The 17,251-nt window shown below is 40.9% G+C and overlaps 2 protein-coding genes across 3 annotated transcripts in view; both read left to right on the plus strand.

Annotated features, from left to right (window-relative positions):
* Nucleotides 1–13,810, plus strand: part of LOC135744848 (scavenger receptor cysteine-rich domain-containing protein DMBT1-like) — a 31,444-nt gene extending 17,634 nt beyond the window's left edge. The window contains exons 4-6 of one of the 2 annotated variants that reach the window (XM_065263224.2): nt 298–603; nt 7,509–7,600; nt 12,356–12,730. In XM_065263224.2, coding sequence (XP_065119296.1) covers nt 298–603; nt 7,509–7,600; nt 12,356–12,595 — 638 coding nt within the window. In that variant the 3' untranslated portion in view covers nt 12,596–12,730. Of the gene's footprint in view, nt 1–297; nt 604–7,508; nt 7,601–12,355 lie in introns of both variants that reach the window. The other variant, XM_065263223.2, reaches the window with a different exon arrangement.
* Nucleotides 13,811–16,467: 2,657 nt separating this feature from the next.
* LOC135744828 (butyrophilin subfamily 3 member A3) overlaps nt 16,468–17,251 on the plus strand; it is a 29,254-nt gene continuing 28,470 nt past the window's right edge. The window contains exon 1 of the mRNA XM_065263180.2: nt 16,468–16,621. The gene's annotated coding sequence lies outside the window, so the exon portion shown is untranslated. The remainder of the gene's footprint in view (nt 16,622–17,251) is intronic.

Raw genomic sequence — 17,251 nt, forward strand, 5'->3', positions numbered from 1 at the left:
GATCCGAATGTCGTCTTCTTGGCTGGGTTATGCTTCTTTATGTCAATCATGATGGTATTGACAGTATACAAATATTTAATGCATTAGACATTAATCCTGTTGTAAGATTATTTTTGTGATCATTTCTACATTAAATTATACTGTTGTAAGATAGAGGAAAAAATTGTTTTTTTTTTTGTTAAACATTTTGGTTCTTTCTACTAAAGCACAATGATTATTTTCAACTAGTCTGTCATAATAAAACAATGTAGGAGTTTGAGAAGGACTGAATTATAATGAAGTTGTCTTGTTTTTCAGGTGATGTTCGACTGGTCAATGGTAATTCCTGCTCTGGTAGAGTTGAGGTCTTTCACAATGGTAGTTGGGGAACTGTGTGCGATGACTCTTGGGACATTAATGATGCTGATGTGGTGTGCAGACAGGTGGGATGTGAAAAAGCTCTTGGTGCCAACAGTGAGGCTTCTTTTGGCCAGGGGAGTGACTCTATCTGGCTGGATGATGTTGCATGTTTGGGAAGTGAGAGCAGCCTTATAGAGTGCAAACACAATGGACTAGGATCACATGACTGTGGACACAGTGAAGATGCTGGTGTTATATGTTCAGGTATGAAAATATTCATCCATATAATCCCAAGATTTTCTAGCTCACTGACAACATTAATAACTCCCTATAGAGCTTAATTGCTGATCAGATTCTTAATAAGACCCAGTAAAAATAACAAACAATTCTATGTTTTTGGTGATCATTTCACTATCAGGTTCAAAAATTTTGATTTTGGGCAACAAATATAAAAAAGTACACAAACTTAACGATGCAAATATTATATATATTATAATATTTTATTGTATACAATAGTTATGCATTAATTCCACAGGGGGAACTCCAGGATAGTAAACAGTTCTAAATTAAATTATACTGTAGAACTCTGTTCCTCTACTTCAGACCTCGACCTCATATAAAACACTTGATTCAACTCATCAACCTCCTTCCAGAATGTTTGAAATAAGGAGCTACATGCCTCCTTTGTCAAAAATTAGATAATGATACACGTCCATCAAATACAAAACTGTTAAAACCCAGCCTCAGGCCATTCAAAAATAAAAAATGTATTAAGAGCCTGATAAAAATGCTCACTTAGAAGAAAACTTGTAAGATGCACTATAGGGTTTTGCTTCTGAATGTCTCCCTAATAACTAACAAGCTAATGAGTTAAATCAGATGTTTTAAAGAAGGAGACATCTAAAACATTCTGGGTGCGCCAAGGTATTTAGTTGAGAAACACTGCTGTAGATCTGTGAGGATTCTCGCCCAAAAACCACAGGAGCCACTGCCTATAATCAATGTCGTTTAGACTTCAATTTATTTATCTTTCTTTTATCAAAAAGATTCCCATAAATTCGGGAAACAGGGAAATCTATCCACACTTAGACCCTGGTTGCATTGCTCTCCCAGGATCTCACAAACAATCACCTAATGATCGGCAGCTTATGCATTTCTTAATTGGCCGACCAAACCATTCTGGAATTAGGGTGAACACAAAATTCCAAAAACTAAGAAAATATCAACACCAAATTCATCAAATGAAAATAAAAATAAAGAAATATAATTATTTACAAAAAGAAATACAAATTATTGAAAAACTACAACTCAAACTTTAAAAGTAAGCTTTTTAAATTACCGACCTCCGACTCACGCTGCAGTCATGAACCGTGGCACAACCCAAAAAAAATAAATAAAAATAAATATATGAAATAAACATGAAAATAAGACCCAAATCTCAACTTATTATTTTCTTCATTTACTAGCGTGCACTCTAGCAAGAGAATTAAACAATTTATAAGTATTAAGGGTCACAATAAACCTAATAAATACACAGCATCATTTTAAATAAAACAAATTCATGCCAACACAAACCACTCTACAAAATAAAACAATTATCAAAGAAAAACAAAAATAAACTTAATGGTGTGGCCTTAGCCATCACATTTCCCCCCACCTAAGTATTCTCGCACGGAGAGCGAGAAAGAAAATCAGCCGCTTTATTTTCAGACCCTGGACAGTACTTTACTATAAAGCGAAAGGGTTGAATAGACAAAAACCATCGTGTCAGTCGAGAATTTGTGTCCTTCATCTCATGTAACCATTTCAATGCTTTATGGTCTGACTCAATCAGGAAATCTCGGCCAAGCAAATAATATTTTAAGGAATCCAGTGCCCATTTCAACGCTAAACACTCTTTCTCCACTACCGAATACCTTGTCTCACGAGGAAACAATTTCCGACTTAGATACAGTACTGGATGCCTTATTCCATTTTGTTCCTGCAATAAAACAGCCCCTAAACCTAATTCAGACGCATCTGTCTGTAAAATAAAAGGTTTCCCAAAATCCGGGCTGCGCAGAACTGGTTCAGTACTCAACGCAGCTTTTAACTGCGTAAAAGCCTCTTCGGCAGGTGCTGTCCATTGTACTTGGTTGGGCTTTACCTTTTTGATAAGGTCTGTCAACGGGGCTGCTATGGTAGAAAAATGGGGAATAAATTTCCGATACCAGCCAACTAAGCCTAGAAATGATCTTATTTGTTTTTTTGTGGCTGGTAGCGGACAAGATTGAATAGCCCTTAATTTCTGTATTTGAGGTTTAATCTCCCCTCTTCCCAACACATAGCCCAAGTACTCCGTCTCCCTTTTAACCAACGCGCATTTTGCGGGGTTAATAGTTAATCCAGCATCTTTGATTCGCTGAAAAACTACCTGAAGATGTTGAAGGTGATCTTCCCATGATGTACTAAATATTACAACATCGTCTAAGTAGGCGGCGGCAAATTTTCCTACACCATTTAACACAGAATCCATTAATCGTTGAAACGTTGCCGGAGCCCCGTGCAAACCGAAAGGTAGCACCCGGAAATGCATCAGTCCTTTCGGGGTACGAAAGGCTGTGAACTCTCGCGAATCTGGATCTAATGGAACTTGCCAATAGCCTTTACTTAGATCGATAGTACTAATAAAGGTAGCTTTACCAAGCTTTTCAGTCAAGTCCTCAATACGAGGCAAGGGATATGAATCAAATTTCGATACAGAATTCAAATAGCGAAAATCAATGCAAAATCTCAGACTATTATCTTTCTTCGGCACCAATACCACCGGATTACACCATTCGCTGTTCGATGGCTCTATGATGCGCATTTTCTGCATCAATTCTACCTCATCCTCAAACGCAGTCATCAGTCGCTCAGGTATACGATAGCTCATTCGTTTTGGGCATGCACCTTCTTTTAGCACAATTTTATGCTTTTTAAGCGTGGTATGTCCTGGCTGATTTTTAAAAAGATTTGGATCGCACAACCGCTGAACTTGAATTCGCTGCTCATCAGAAAGGTGACTTAAATCAACAGAAGGCAATGTTTGTCTCTCAGGCAAATATTGCTCTTCTATCTCTTCTTCACTCTCCACCAATCTGATTAAATTAGCCACTGCGCTCTCCTTTTGCGGGTACCACCTTTTCAAAAGATTAACATGTAACACCCTATGCGAGCGTGCTTGTCCCGGGATAGCGATCTCATATGAGGTGGCGCCTATCCTTTTTATCACATCATAGGGTCCCCTCCATTTACCCAAAAGTTTGTTTTCACACGTAGGCAGCATTACGAGAACCTTTTGACCTGGTTCAAAGGATCGCCTCTCAGTCTTTCTATCATACCACGTCTTCTGCCTTTTCTGCGCTTCGCTCAAATGGGTGGTAGCCAGTTCAGTCATTCGTTGCAATTTTTGTCTCATGGCTAACACATAATCAATTACATTCGGTTTGTCTCGAGTGATCATGTCCCCTTCCCACAATTCTCTTATAAGTGACAACGGTCCCTTCACCTCATGCCCGTACATCAACTGGAAAGGTGAAAACCCGGTTGATGACTGGGGGACTTCCCTATAAGCGAACAAAACGTATGGTAACCACTGATCCCAGTCGTTTCCCACCTCGTTCACGAATTTGCGAAGCATTTGCACTAAGGTCTGATTAAACCTTTCTACTAGACCGTCTGTCTCGGGGTGATAAGGAGTAGTTTTTAACCCTTTAATCCCCAACAGCTGATACACCTGCTGTAAAAGCAGAGACGTAAAATTCGTCCCTCTGTCGGTGAGTATTTCCTTCGGGATGCCCACTCGAGAGAAGAACTGGATTAGACAGAAAGCAATAGTTTTAGCCTTAATGTTTCTTAACGGGAAAACTTCTGGAAACCTCGTCGCATAGTCGCAAATGACCAACATAAACTTATTGCCAGTTTTACTTCTCTCGAGTGGCCCTACAATATCCATCCCTAGCCGCTGGAAAGGAACATCGATAACAGGTAAGGGTATTAACGGTACTTTAGGGGGTTTGCGCAAGGCGCTACGTTGACACTCAGGACAGGTTTTACAAAATTCAGCAATATCTTTACTCATACCCAGCCAGTAAAAATGTTTGCTAATTCTAGAGTGAGTTCGGCGCCTCCCCAAATGTCCCGCCCAAGGAATGGAATGCCCCAGCGTCATGACTGTATTACGTACCTGAAATGGTACGACCAGCTGCAATTTTTCACCCGTTTTGCGATACAGTAAATCATCTTGTATACAAAAAGACATCCCTTGTATCACACACTCGTTTAACCCTTTTTGTGCTGCTTCTATCACCATGTAAAGAATTTTCGAAACCTCAGCATCATCTTTCTGCAGCTGTCTTAAATTTCCAGGGATTAAAGCTTGCTCACTATCCAACAATTTCTCAGGTTCGTTTAATTCCGTACCCTGTACTGTAGTTCCTTTAAACTTTTCCCTCTTCCTTTCCCTTCTTGATTTTTTTTCTTTTGACGGATTCACCGTCAACTCTGCATCAAAAAATGGCATACACATCAAAGGGTTATCTGTATCATCACATTCATTTTGTAATTTTTGCGCTCGAGTCAAAACTACATTACATGTGTTTTTTTCAGCTAACAAGTCCGCTAAAGCGGGGAAATCATGACCTAAAATCACTGGGTAAGGTAAACCCTGTGCAAGTCCTACTTTCATCAAATAGGAATGTCCCTCTATTCCCACATTCACATTGGCGATCGGGTAATGCCGCTCCTCCCCATGTACACATTTCACTATCACCTGAGGGACACTACAGATATTTACTTCAGGTACAAGTTCATTTTCCACAAGGGTTTGTGTACAACCTGTATCTAGTAAAGCAGTGACTTTTTCCCCATTCAATTCTACAGTTCTTAACATTTGATCGGGTACAGTAATGTTAGTAGGTTCAGGTACAGAGACTTGTGGAACATAACACATATTTGTAAATGTTTTCATTAATTGCGGACACATCGGTTTTTTATGCCCCAATTGTCCACACTTATAACACTTAATCTCTGACACAGAGACAGAGTTCTCAGTTCGTTTAAAACTTGACTCACTTGCAGCTCTGCTACCTTGAGGTGTCGACGGCAGTCAACGAGAAGACTTGTCCCGCACCGTTTTCCAGCGATTGAGACTCCATGGCTCAGTTCTCCGTCGCGCAGCTACAAAGACATCAGCCAATCGCGCAGCCTCCTCAGCAGAAAGCGGATCATGTTCTTTTATCCACGTTTGCAGCTCTGGGCTAAGCATTCGCAGAAATTGTTCTAGGACAATTACCTCAGCAATGTCCTCCGTAGTTTTCTCGTCCGGTGACACCCACTTATGAAACAAGTCCTTTAATCGAACATACAACTCTTTAGGAGTCTCTTCTTCCATTACCTCCAACGAACGGAACCTTTGTCGATACGTCTCGTGGTTGATAGAATACTTCCTCAAGATCGCCTCCTTTACTTGGCTATAGTCACTGGCAGCTATTACATCCATAGCCACATATGCGCTACGCGCCTTCCCCGTCAATAATGGAATAAGTCTGATGGCCCACTCCTCTCTCGGCCATTTACACACCTCAGCAATGCGTTCAAACGTAGTTAGGTAATGTTCAATATCATCCGCTTCACACAACTGTTGCAGCTTCGGCTCTTTCAACACATGTCCAAAGTTAATATTTGCGGAGCCCAAAGAAGCTCCCCGTGGACCCACCGGCTCCGCGACATCCCGCGAATCCGCCGCTGGGGTACGTTGATTCACCTCCTCCTGCAGCAAACGGAACTGATGCTGGAGCGTCTTCCATCTAGAATCCTGTCGATTCGCCTCTTGTGTCTGCCAGGCATCTCGGTCACGCTGATCCGACAGGAACCTTTGAAACATCCGCTTAAGCTCCACCACATCACTTTCCGCTTCTCCTTCGGCCGTCGGCCCAGCTGCACCTGTCGCCCCTGAGCGGACCTCGCCATCATCCGAAACGGGCTCCGTATCAGTTGGTACAACAGCACGCACTCTTTTAGGCGCCATCTCCATCAATTTTCCTTAGATTTCTTCACCAGTGGCCTTCTCCTGATCAGGCAATCCCACTTCTGACACCATATTTGTGAGGATTCTCGCCCAAAAACCACAGGAGCCACTGCCTATAATCAATGTCGTTTAGACTTCAATTTATTTATCTTTCTTTTATCAAAAAGATTCCCATAAATTCGGGAAACAGGGAAATCTATCCACACTTAGACCCTGGTTGCATTGCTCTCCCAGGATCTCACAAACAATCACCTAATGATCGGCAGCTTATGCATTTCTTAATTGGCCGACCAAACCATTCTGGAATTAGGGTGAACACAAAATTCCAAAAACTAAGAAAATATCAACACCAAATTCATCAAATGAAAATAAAAATAAAGAAATATAATTATTTACAAAAAGAAATACAAATTATTGAAAAACTACAACTCAAACTTTAAAAGTAAGCTTTTTAAATTACCGACCTCCGACTCACGCTGCAGTCATGAACCGTGGCACAACCCAAAAAAAATAAATAAAAATAAATATATGAAATAAACATGAAAATAAGACCCAAATCTCAACTTATTATTTTCTTCATTTACTAGCGTGCACTCTAGCAAGAGAATTAAACAATTTATAAGTATTAAGGGTCACAATAAACCTAATAAATACACAGCATCATTTTAAATAAAACAAATTCATGCCAACACAAACCACTCTACAAAATAAAACAATTATCAAAGAAAAACAAAAATAAACTTAATGGTGTGGCCTTAGCCATCACAAGATCATTATAGTATTTACACTTGGTTAAAGGCAGGATATAGGTGATTTTTTTTAAAGAAACACTTTTGTTATGTTGGTTGAAAGTCTCTTCAAATCCTGATAGCAAACACTAAGTAAAGTGATAGAAATATATATAGGGGGAGCAAGGGCGAAAGTACCATTTTTCAGAAAAACTTAATTTTAAAAGCTAGTGTTTAAGCTAGTCAGCAGGGACGAAAGTAACACAAAGGTGGGTCAAAAGTAACACAACAGAATAAGATAGATTTTTGTGTTACACTTGTTTTTAGTAAATATACATGACTATAACCTCGTTTATATGCAACTGCAAACATATTTTGTTGTTTATCTTTAGGCATGGGCCGGTTACCGGTTTCAAGGTATACCGAGGTTTTAAACAGTCAAGGTTTCAAAACCACTAAAATGTTCTGTGATACCGTCTCCAAGGTATGAGCTGTGTTTATACAAAATTCATCAAATCATTAAGTCATGTGATTGATTTGATGTTTACATTTAATATCCATTACGAAAATATTATATATTTTTTGAAAGCATATTATAATTTAAAGGCTTTATTTGTACCTGGCATTTGAAAATAACACATATTAGTGTTGTAATGGCAATACCGCAACACCGCGAAACCGTGGTATTTTTGCTAAAGGTTATCATACCGCCGGAATCTTATACCGGCCCATGCCTATTTATCTTAGCAAAAAATATTGAAATAACATTTTCATTTGAAATGTCAGTTTCATCAAATGTTTCAAAACCAACCCGACGGAAGGAAGGGAACGGAGACGTCACGTCGTGACCGACAAATTGGGAACTCGCTTAGAGACACCAATCTGCTTCGAGTACTACTAAAACGCCAATGAACTTGGCATTGAGGCAGTTGAATAATGCCGGCGCCGCCCCGCCAGGTGCGTATATAAGCCGTACGTGCAAATAGGGAAATTAGCTTCATTTCGCTGAGAAAGCCTGGAAACCATGACCGGCCGTAACAGCAGGGAGCAGCATCTGTGGCGACGGGACGTGACGTCTCCGTTCCCTTCCTTCAGGGAACGAGGGTTACATCCGTAACCGAGACAGTCATCCGTAACCAAGACAGTCCCTTTCAGTCGGTCAAAACGGCATCACGTCATGACCGATGAATTGGGAATCCCTACCAAAATGCCATTGGAGCTGACCATAAAGCCCTCCGGGTCCACATAACTCCTAGCCGCCATTGACGAGATAACTCGTCAATTAAGAGAAAACGCTTCCCTGCCAATGACGAGAATTTCCGGCTTTCTGCAATACCGCTATTTTCCACCAGGTGGCGCACTTCTGCAACTTATACAACCTGGAAGTAGCACCTCACGTGCAAGAGAAAGAACTCCGTGTATGTTTTAAAGATCGATCTGCATCTGATCTCTATCAAAAGTCCTTCACAAAAATTAAATTATCTCAGCTTTTTGGTCAAATTGGAGATGGTTCTCACTGCAGAACACAACATCCAGGGGGCGGGGTTGGATCTAGATCCAACTGCTCCCACTTTATATACTTTGTTCTGCCAATGAACAATTATATTTGCGTTGTTGCAGCCTGCAATTAGTTGCAACCTGTGGTCGCCATCTACGAGGGAAACCTGTTTCTTAATGGCTGTAAGCAAAGATGCGTTAAAACAAGTTTAAAGTCCATACAAGATAAACATTCAATTTATTAATTTCTAAATAACATGTCATTACCTAAATATTTTAATAATTATGCATATTTATACTGTATCCATTCATAGGTCTTAAACTGCATGTGGTGAGATTTCTTGTAGTAGGCTTAACCAAAATGTTTTACTCCAAAACATTATAGCAAAAAACTTACATTTCACCCTAAAGGCACTACTTTTATTGTAGTCATAAGTAAAGTTCGTTTTTATGTCAAAAGAATAACTTAATTTAGTTACGACTTAATGCGGAAATGGTAACGCAGCAACATGTATATGACGTGTCTTGTGGTAAAAACTGCCGACCAATGGGATCTCTGGATCTGGATCTAGCTCCGCCCCTGGATCTGAATCCAACCCCGCCCCCTGGATGTCGTGTTCTGCAGTGAGGTGCTACTGCAAAATTGTTTTTTTTTTTAAAGCAGAGGGTTAGTTCTTTCATTTAATATATTGTTTGTTTATATATTTAAATAAGAACATTTTCTGGAAGGCACTAAACTTTTGTGATAATCATGAAAAATGCTGGCGCTGGCTAGAAACTTTTTTTAAAACGCTGGCCGGGAAAGAATTAAGGAGATGGAGAATAGGATTTAAGGCAGAACGCCAGGCATTAGATGTTCCTTTTACCCCACAGTAGTGCCAGCGACTGTTAAGCGCCCTATCTGAGTAGAATAGGAATGCTGCGGAAGCCATCGCCCCGTGAGGGGTTAATGGTGGAGAATAGTCAACCGTGTTTGATGTACATAGACAGCCGTGGCTTTGTAAGCAGAGCAGGCTCTGGTGGAGGGAAAACGTGGGCTGGTAGGATTAACCCCACGGAAAAATACTCACAAAGGAGGGACGCAATGTGGAGGCCCGAGCCAAACACATAGGTTCGCGAGGATGCAGCTAGTGAGAGGCTGACAGCCGATGCTCCACAACATCAGCTGCCAAGGCAGCCAAGTAGACTCAAATCAAACCATTATGCATTTTTGACCGGATGGCCTTCCATACGGACACTTATTGTGTAGCGTCAGTCGGAGGCTGCAAGCCGACACGTGAGCCGGTGCTCAGCGATCCCCCAGATGAGATGAGAACACGAGAGGAAACCGGGTCAACATGAACACTGTAAAACCTAATGAACGTGTTAGGTGACGCCTAACCAGCAGCTCTGCAGATGTCTGTTAGCGAGGAACCACAAGGAAGAGCCCAAGATGAGGCAACACTTCTAGTGGAGTGTGCTCTCAAATTAAATGGGCATGGGGTGCCCTGCAGATTATAAGCAAGGGCGATGGTGTCTACAATCCAACGAGACATCCTCTGCTTAGTGACAGCTTTCCCTCTCTGCTGACCACCGTAACAGACAAAGAGCTGGTCTGAGGTCCTGAGGCTTTGTGTGCGATCCACGTAGAGACACAGCACGCATACTGGACATAATAAAGCCATGTTTGGGTCTGCCTCCTCTGGGGGCAGCGCTTGCAAGCTCACCACCTGATCTCGGAAAGGAGTGGTGGGAACTTTGGGCACGTAGCCTGGTCTGGGTCTGAGTGTTACGCTCGAGACAGCAGGACCAAACTGAAGGCATGACTCGTCGATGGAGAATGCATGGAGGTCCCCTACCCTCTTAACTGAGGTCAATGCGAGCAGGGTCAGAGTTTTCATTGATAAAAACTTCAGACTCATAGACTGCAGCGGCTCGAACGGGGGTCCCTGGAGGGCTTTCAGCACCATGGACAGGCCCCATGGAGGGATAGAAGGAGGGCACGAAGGATGCAGCCTTCGTGCGCCTCTCAAAAACCTAATAACTAAATCGTTCTGGCCGACCGATCTGCCGTTTATTAGAGAGTGATGTGCAGATATCGCAGCAACGTCAACTTTAATGGTGGAGGGTGACAGCCTACCATCTAACAGGTGCTGAAGGTATGAAAGCACAACATTAATGGAACAGGTTCCATTTAAGCGCGTACGCGTGTCTAGTGGACGGCGCTTGCGCTGCAGCAATGGTGTTAGATACCGCTTGAGATCCCACAGGTCAGGGCGCGGGTGCCATAACGTGCCCCCTCCTTGAGAAAGAAGGTCCTTCCTAAGGGGAATCCGCCAGGGAGGGGCAGTCACGAGGAGCATCAGTTCTGGAAAGCAATTCCTGGTCATCCAGTAAGGCGCAACCAGTAGAAGGTTCTCCTTGTCCTGCCTGACCTTGCACAGCGTCTGTGCGATTAAGCTCACTGGAGGGAACGCGTATTTGCGCATGTCCCCCGGCCAGCTGTGTGCCAATGCATCCACGCCGTGGCTGCCCTCGTTTAGTGAATAAAACAGGTGACAATGGGTTGTGTCCGAGGATGCAAACAGATCTATCTGCGCTCGACCGAAATGTTTCCAAATCTCCTTAGGACTCGACCGTGAAGCCAATGCTGAAGCGGTCTCATATGGAGCAGCCCGAGCGGTGTCACAGGCGCAGCTGCTGCTATATGCCCCAGGAACTTCTGAAATTGTTTCAGTGGGACCATGTTCTTCCCTCGAAATGTATTGAGGCAAGTCAGGATTGACTGGACGCGCACTTCTGTTAAACGTGCCAATAATCAATCGAGTCCAGTTCTATACTGAGAAAAGAGATCTGTGCTCTTTTCTCAGTTGACCCGAAGACCCAAACGGGCGAGATGCTGAAGCGTTAGGTGTTCGCAAAGCATCTGGCGAGAATGCAATATTATAAGCCAATCATCGAAGTAAGTTAAAATGCGAACACCGCTCTCTCTCAGGGGCTTTAACGTACATGTGCATCGGACACGTTTAAAGGGACGGGCTGGGGAGCTGAAGCCAAGCACCCAGAGACCGTGCGAGTGGAATTACTGACCTCTCAAAACAAAAAAGCTGTAGAGTAGTGGAAAAACTGTGAGCTTCCGCTGTGGTACTGCTTGTCCAACCAACTTTAGCGATTGTTTCCCCAAAGAGCAGAAGAGTAGCTTCTCAGTAGCAGATACTGCTGGCTTTCGAAACAAAAAAGCTAATTTCCCTATTTGCATGTGCGTCTTATATACGCACCTGGCGGGGCGCCGCCAGCATTATGCAAATACCTCAATGCCAAGTTCATTGGCGTTTTAGTAGTACTTGAAGCAGATTGGTCTCTCTAAGCGAGTTCCCAATTCGTCAGTCACGACTTGACGTCGTAGTGACCGACTGAAAGAGAACCAGAAACACAACACGCTTTAGGAATTTACTTATCATGGACCATAAAAAAATTCGTCAAATCATTGCATTTGATCCGAATGTCGTCTTTTTGGCTGGGTAATGCTTCTTTATGTCAATCATGATGGTATTGACAGTATACAAATGCATCAGACATTAATCCTGTTGTAAGATTATTTCTGTGATCGTTTCTACATTAGATTATACTGTTGTAAGATAGAGGAAACATTTTTTGTTTGTTCTACTAAAGCACAATGATTAATTTCAACTAATCTGTCATAATAAAACAATGTAAGAGTTTGACATGGACTGAATTATAATGAAGTTGTCTTGTTTTTCAGGAGGTGATGTTCGACTGGTCAATGGTAGTAATTCCTGCTCTGGTAGAGTTGAGGTCTTTCACAATGGTAGTTGGGGAACTGTGTGCGATGACTCTTGGGACATTTATGATGCTGATGTGGTGTGCAGACAGGTGGGATGTGGCCAAGCTCTTATTGCAAACAGTGAGGCTTCTTTTGGCCAGGGGAGTGACTCTATCTGGCTGGATGAAGTTGAATGTTCTGGAAGTGAGAGCAGCTTAAAACAGTGCAAACACAATGGACTAGGATCAAATGACTGTGAACATGATGAAGATGCTGGTGTTATATGTTCAGATAACAGAATAATATTCCATCCTGTAAAGATTTGTTTACAAACTATTTGAAGCCAGGGCTTAAAATGGGCTCACAGTTAAAACTTGACTCTTCTGTATCGTGTACTAAAACTGATGGAAAATTAAAAGCTGTTATTTTCTAGGCAGATATGGCTAGGAACTATACTCTCATTCTGGCGTAATAATCAAGGACTTTGCTGCCATAACATGGCTGCAGCAGGCCTGGTGATATAATGCACTTCCCGAAAATAGTCCCCTTGGTTACTTTCAATAGCAGGGGACTATTTTCGGGGAGTGCGTAATAAAACTATGCCTGCTGCTACGATTTTATTTTTTAGCGCAATGCTAATGGTCTAATCAGCTTGAATGGATTGTGCTAAGCTATGCTAAAAGTGCTAGAGCCAGACCTGGAGAACAGCTGAATGGATTCCAAAATGGTAAAACTCACATGTTTAACTCCATGGGAGCTGGAAAATGAGCATATTTAAAAAAAAGTGGAATGTCCCTTTAAGATTATTAATGCTTACATATATATCGGGTTCTTTTGCATTTTTGCTATTGGTTTAACTCCTTATGTTGATTATTTGCCTTTTAAAGCAACACTATGTAGTTTTTCAACCTTTAAATAATGTCTCTAAAATTATTTCAGTGATAGAACAACTCTTAACTAGACAAATTCTACTGCTGCTGCAACCTGAGCAGCCTCCTAGCTGCTACAAGCACACTCTGAAAGTCGAGGTGGAGGGTAGAGCACACAGCCCCGCCCCTCCCCCTGCCTGCAAAAGAGTGTCTGATACCAGGCACTGTTGCACATTTCAACCACATGGGGGAGCCGTAAGTCATTTTTACATGGAAACTACATAGTGTTGCTTTAAACTTATAATTACTTACTTATTTAAATACCATTGTTTATAATAGTTTGATAGATTCAGTGCTACAACAATTGATGCTGATTATTCATTATTTTGCCCTTACCTTTCTGTGTCCATCAAGATGCTGTGGCAGTATTGCACAGATGTTATGTTTATAATGTAAATATTATGTGTTTACATTGAAAAGTTTTTTTAATGTTTGATTTTTCATGAAGGTACGGTAGTTACATTTGCATTGCTATTAATGTTAATAAACATTTTACCCAGGACAATGTACAGGTTTTTTACTAAAAGGACAAGAACATTTGTAAAACTTGTATTTGTAATTACACATTAGTTAATACAATGGGGTAATAATGAATAAAACTAATAAAAGCTCCCATAATATAAAAAACAAGGTTTGATTTGCTTTCATACTAACATTAACTATTTAACAAGTAGCAATGACAGACAAATTAATTATATACGTACACATTATTCTTATCACCGTTAGATTACTAATCATTTACGATTAAACTAATGAATAAAACTTATATGTTATACAATTCTGCCTTAAGTTTTACAAGACATCCATGTAAATAATTTGATAAAAATTATTAACTTCATACAGTTCTGACGCTATCTTTTGCCATCATTTTATGTGTAGCTTCAAGTGCAATTCCCTGTAATATAAAAATGTAAACAATTATTTGACAAAGACAATCAATAATCCAACATAATCAAGTCTAAAAAGTATTTATATGTATAACCTACTATGTCCTGTAACTATATATTGTACTATAGCCTTTCGGCTTCATCGACAACAGTCTTTGAAGTTTCATCCTAAAATACCCCACAGATAATTTATTATATCATGTCCAAAATGACCCTATTTGGATTGGAGCAAAAATGCATGTTTTAATGTCTGTACCTTTAAATGCAAATGAGCTACAGCTCCTCAATCCCTTAGGGCAGTGGTTTTCAAACTGGGGGCCGCGAGATGGTGCCAGGGGGGCCCCTAGTTTTATGACATTTTATGAAATACATTAATTTATCATCAATTCTGTGTAGTTAAACCTGAAAAAAACAAAAGCACTACTTTTTTGTATAATTTAAGTTTTTTTTATGAAAATGTTGAGTTTTAGAACAGCTTTTTGTCACAAATTTTCTTTGGGGGGCCGCGAAGGAATGCACCATACACAAGGGGGGCCGCACGCTGAAAAAGTTTGGGAACCACTGCCTTAGGGCGCACTCACATTATCCAAACCAAACCATGCCCCAGCGCGATTGTCACCCCTCCCTACTCCCCAGATGCACGCACTCACACTGTACTTCTTATCGATCCAAGTCCGGGCGCGCTTTCGTCATTAAGATGCGATTGTTTTGAAAAAAGCAGGAAGTAAAGCTCTCTCTTAACACTGGAACCCACCTGATGATAAGTCTGTGTTTTTTATTTGGAGTCGTTTGGTGCGCGATTAGAGACAGCCCTCTCACATGTCATCATATTGCTTAGTTGATCTGTCACGTGCGCAGCTCGGACATTCACGTAACCCCGCTGTGCGCATCAAAAGGTTTTTAAGGAGGCAGATGAAGGTGAGCGGTCGTGCAACTGACGTCTTCACCTTTTGAATCGCGCTCAGGCGCGATTGCGCTCGCACCACAGCCTTCCACGCCTGTGCCCATGTGAACCGCGCTCCGGCCCACCTCTGCAACCCGGCCAGAGTACAACTCTCTGAGGGTGGAAACTATGGTAATGCAGGACTGTGAGTGGGCGGGGGTTTATCAATGTGACCTCAAATTAATCGTGCAAATGTGCGTTTTCTCAATTAAATGAATTTGAATGAATTATGGTGAAATGCAGACACATCCCAAAGCCAGAGGGCGCTCTCATGCAGAATCTCCCTTGCACAGAAGAAGTAGCATTACAAACGCTATTCCAGGAAATGTCTACAGGAATATTTTTATCGCTGTTCTTCAAATTGTTTTGGGTATTTTCATGATAATTAAGAATATATAAATATATTATGTTTAACGAGTGTTGCTTTTTTAAATGCACGTTATAAACGACTCCGAATTATAATGATTTTAGATTGAGAAGGACTTCCCACTGACCAAATGCCGTAGTAACTTACACGCACAAGCTGTCCATGAAACACAGAATTGATTTCAGAGGCATTTTAATGGGACACGCGATTAATAGTTGCAGCCGAGGGAACAGACTTCGACAGAACACCAGTCGTTTTGGCGTGAGGAGGAACTGGAAGTTGCTTCAATCTGACAGGAAACAGAAGTTAGATCACATCATTGTGCAACAAACACAATGAAAAGAACAGAGGCGGCTGTTTGCATGGTAAATGTCAAGTTTTATCCCCTTCTGACATCACCAGGGGAGCCAAATTTCAATTACCTATTTTTTCCACATCCTTGTGGAGAATGGTTTACCAAAACTAAGTTACTGGGTTGATCTTTTACCCATTTTCTAGGTTGATAGAAGCACTGGGGACCCAATTATTGCACTTAAACATGTAAAAATAAGATTTTCATGTATGTCCCCTTTAAAATATAGTTATTGTATTTATACATTTTTTCTTTGCTGTCATTATTTCCACACATTGTATGCCATGTATGCCTCCAAACATGTTAATAATGGTTAAATATGATTAAGTTAATACTTTAAAAAAAAAATACATACATGTTTATCTTGTTACAGTGTAGAAATAGTGAGTTAAGCAAAGTAGATTAGTATTGAAGTGTTGCACACTTCTTACACGCAGCAGGCTTTCAAGAAACAAATCAGGAAAAACGGGGGTGGGGGGGGGTTGTGCCCAAGTACAGCTTTATGTCTAGCAACGCCCCTGGTAAACATTAAGATCCAGAACAACATTTAATTCTGTTTTCCTGAAAGGAAAAATGGCCACAACAAATATGGCGCCGCTTTCGCTCCACATCGGCTTTCCGGAAAACCCCGAGTCATGTTCGCTCGTTTTTGGCTCCGTGTAGTCATGGTATGTAAACAAGGTCAAGCATTCGCTGCAGTATAACTCTACACATACTTTATCTCTGTTGACATCAATTCATCTAGCGGAACAGCACATCTCTAACAGGTAGGACGATTGTTGAAATTAAAAATATATTGTTATGCACAAGCTTTATTTCTTATATGTCTGTTCTGTCAACCTTTATTCTCACATACGTCATGAAAGAGACCGCATGGTATTGTTTACATACAGTGCTCTGCGTATTGTGCAAAATGTGTTGTGTTGGATTGGCTCTTAAGTAACAAGGTCATTGCTTCATAAATATACATACAAGATGTGCAATGCAGCAGTGTCTACAGTATTTCTGCACGTCTAGACTGCTTTTATTAAGTAATTGAGCATTGCAATGTTTTTATATGCATACAAAATAATAACTGCATGTATGTTGAAGAGGCCTTTGATTATTAAATGCTAATGTTAAATTATCTCTCTGTATAGAAACATATCTGCACGTATTTTTTTATTGCCCTCTTCTTGTCATATCATATTTATTACATTTTTAGATATTAAGGTTGGATAATCACATGCTGAACAAAACTGTGAGCTTGTGTGTGTGTCAATCACGTTCAATACTATTAGATTCAAATAACAGGCTTTTGCATAGACCATATAGGCTGTGATGCCCAAAAGATGCACATTATGTAAACATCTGAACTGTTTCTGTCATACCGTTGACCATGTGGTTGTGTGTTGCAT

This window comes from Paramisgurnus dabryanus, chromosome 3, assembly GCF_030506205.2.
Source record: "Paramisgurnus dabryanus chromosome 3, PD_genome_1.1, whole genome shotgun sequence".
NCBI classification, from domain to species: domain Eukaryota; kingdom Metazoa; phylum Chordata; class Actinopteri; order Cypriniformes; family Cobitidae; genus Paramisgurnus; species Paramisgurnus dabryanus.